Source organism: Myotis davidii, unplaced genomic scaffold, assembly GCF_000327345.1.
Source record: "Myotis davidii unplaced genomic scaffold, ASM32734v1 scaffold1252, whole genome shotgun sequence".
Taxonomy (NCBI): Eukaryota; Metazoa; Chordata; class Mammalia; order Chiroptera; family Vespertilionidae; genus Myotis; species Myotis davidii.
Window position 1 is genome coordinate 25,127 of NW_006283888.1, and position 3,092 is coordinate 28,218.

Genomic DNA, 3,092 nt, shown 5'->3' on the forward strand with positions numbered 1-3,092 from the left:
CACACTGACCACCAGGGGGTATACGCTCAACGCAGGAGCTGCTGAATTGCGGACACTTGGCAGTGGTGGTTCTCAGGTTCACACTGGAACCAGAAAGGAGGGAGCCTGATTTTGGGGTGTGTCACCCAAGAACTACCCTCTTGCAATCTGGGACCCTTCAGGGGATGTTGGATAGCTGGTTTTGGCCCAATCCCCACAGGCTAGGCCAAGGGACCCCATTCGTGCACAAATCTGTGCACCAGGCCTCTAGTTTTATTATAATAACATTGAGAAATTGTTGAATACTTACCATGTTCCTATTTGTCCTGGGAGGGATTAGCCTAGTGAAAAAACGGAAGTTTTTGGTTTCCATCCAGTGCAAATATTTACAGATTGGTACCTGCCCATTTTAACTTTTCCTGTCCAGTCTTGTTTTTCCTATAGGTTATTTTTAAAGTAAACTTTCTAATGAAATATAAACAGAGAAAACTATAGATTTTAACTATACAGCTTGATAAATTTTCACAAAATGAACTCACACATGTGATTAACACCGAGATCATGAAATAGAACATTACAAAAAAATATTAAAATTAAAAAGGCAAGAAATAAAATAAAATAAAAATAAAGAAATAGGGTCTTGGTGAGACAGCAGTGGAGCCTTGTTCTCCAAGTCTCCCAATGCTGCCCAAGGATGACAAGAAGAAGAAAGATGCTGGAAAGTCAGCCAAGAAAGACAAACACCTCCGTGAACAAGTCCAGGGGAAGGCCGAAAAGAAGAAGCTGTCCAAAGGCAAAGTTTGGGACAAGCTCAATAACCTAGTCTTGTTTGACAAAGCAGCTTATGATAAATTCTGTAAGGAAGTTCCCAAATATAAGCTTATAACCTCAGAGAGACTGAAGATTCGCTGCTCCTTGGCCAGGGCAGCCCTTCAGGAGCTCCTTAGTAAAGAACTTATTAAACTAGTTTCAAAGCACAGAGCTCAAGTAATTTACACCAGAAACACCAAAGGTGGGGATGCCCCAGCTGTTGGAGAAGATGCATGAACAACAGGTCTGACTGGCTGTACATTTTGAAAAATAAACCTTTATTAAGTAAAAAAAGAAAAAAAATAGAACATTACAGCCCTACAGCAGCCCCTACAGAAGCCCCCTTAAGCTCCTTCCAATCACTCTCCCCAAAAGTAACCACTATTCTGATGTCTATTACCATAGATTAGTTTTTCCTGCTTTTGAATATTATAGAAATTTCTTTTGTGTTAAGGCTATTGTGTTGCCTGTTGTAGTTCGTTATTAATAATTATGTATTACAGGATATTGTAAAAATTAAGTTACAAAATTTTTATTAAAATGTTTCTTGTATACTGTTATATTGGTCGGGCTGCAAAAATATTCATTGTGGGCTGCATGTGGCCCATGGGCCGTAAGTTTGACATGCTTGACCTAAACACACCCAGACTCCACGGTAACTGAATTATGGACAATCCCAGGACAATAAAGTGATCAACCCACCCTCTTGGCTAAGTAGGAAGCAACTTTCTGCTGGAAACCAAGATCAACAGTAACTGATATAAATGTGAGGAGTCTGGGCTGACCAGGACTCCTTTTGATATTCACAGGGTGAATATCTACATTTTATTACCTGCTGCTGACTTAATGGCCTAAAGGAAACTCCCCTAAAACCTGACAATCTTTTTTTTTTTTTTTTAAATATACCGGGGATGTGCCCGCAACCAAGGTACATGCCCTTGACCGGAATCGAACCTGGGACCTTTCAGTCCGCAGGCCGACGCTCTATCCACTGAGCCAAACCGGTCTGGCCCTGACAATCTTACTGTTTACTAAACATTACCATTGATATGTCTGTTTGCATTCCTAAAAGGCAATTGTGTATTCTAGCAAATAAAAGCAGCTGGAAATGGAGACTCACAGAGAACTTGACTGCTATGGTTGAGTTTTCCTCTGCCCCCCCCATCCCCCCCTTTGCTCTTCTCTTCTCACCTCTGAAAGCTGCTCTATCAGTGAACCCTGTCAACTCTTTTTTTAAAAGTCAGCTTAAAAATGTGCATGTCATAGTATTATGCAATAATCAAAGTGTGAGAATAATATTGTCATATCATGCCTAGTCATCTGACTATTACCAGCATATTGCATAAAATCAACTACTCATAGTCTATATATGTGTATGCATGTATGTGTGTATAATATTTTCTTTACAACCCGGAATCACACAATATATGCAGTTCTCTATTCTGTTGATGGTCTTTCCCTCATTGAATAACTCATGAGGTCTTCAGGCAACTGCCACAGCATCTCTGAAAAACCTTCCCTAACACCTCCAGTATGGGTTTTGTGTCTTTCCTCCATAACCTATGTCCCCTCTTCCATTTCTCCCTACTGTACTTTTTTAAAAAATTGATTTTCAGAGAGAGAAGAGAGAGAGGTCAATGTGTTGTTCTGCTTATTTATGCATTCATTGGTTGACTTTCCTCCAACCTATGTCCCCTCTGCCATTTCTCCCTACTGTAATTTTTTTAAAAAATTGATTTTCAGAGAGAGAAGAGAGAGAGGTCAATGTGTTGTTCTGCTTATTTATGCATTCATTGGTTGATTCTTGTATGTGTGTTGACTGGGGATGGAACCTGCAAACTTAGTGTATTGGGATGATGTGCCAACCAAATAACCTACCTGGCCAGGACCAATTTGATGTATTTTAGATTATGCTATATCATAGGTAGAAATAGCTTATGGCTACTCTTAACATAAACCTAAATACAATGTCTGAAACATAACTAAGGTCAGTTCAGAGCTACTTTTTCCTCAAGAAGATATCAGTGACTTAGGCTTCTTCTGTCTTTCTGCCTTTGACCCTTTTTTTACATGACACCCATATTCAAGATAATAAGGTGGCTGGAGATATACCAGCTACCACATCTAATACTAGACAGAAGGCTATCAATTGTTTCTTGAGAGATTTCAATATTTATAACTTGTGTGTTCATGTGTTTTATATATAAATATAGTTTAAAATTAAGTGTGTGTGTGCATAAATACATATATAATTTAACTAAAATTAAACAATTGTTTCTCAAATAACACGTATATGTGAAAAG

General features: G+C 38.8%; 1 protein-coding gene across 1 annotated transcript; it reads left to right on the forward strand.

Moving 5' to 3' along the window:
* The first annotated feature begins 660 nt into the window (after nt 1-660).
* Nucleotides 661-1,074, forward strand: LOC102770039 (40S ribosomal protein S25). Its single transcript, XM_006754151.2, has one exon. It carries the CDS (start codon nt 661-663, stop codon nt 1,024-1,026), a length of 366 nt encoding a protein of 121 aa, XP_006754214.1. The 3' UTR covers nt 1,027-1,074.
* The last annotated feature ends 2,018 nt before the right edge of the window (nt 1,075-3,092 follow it).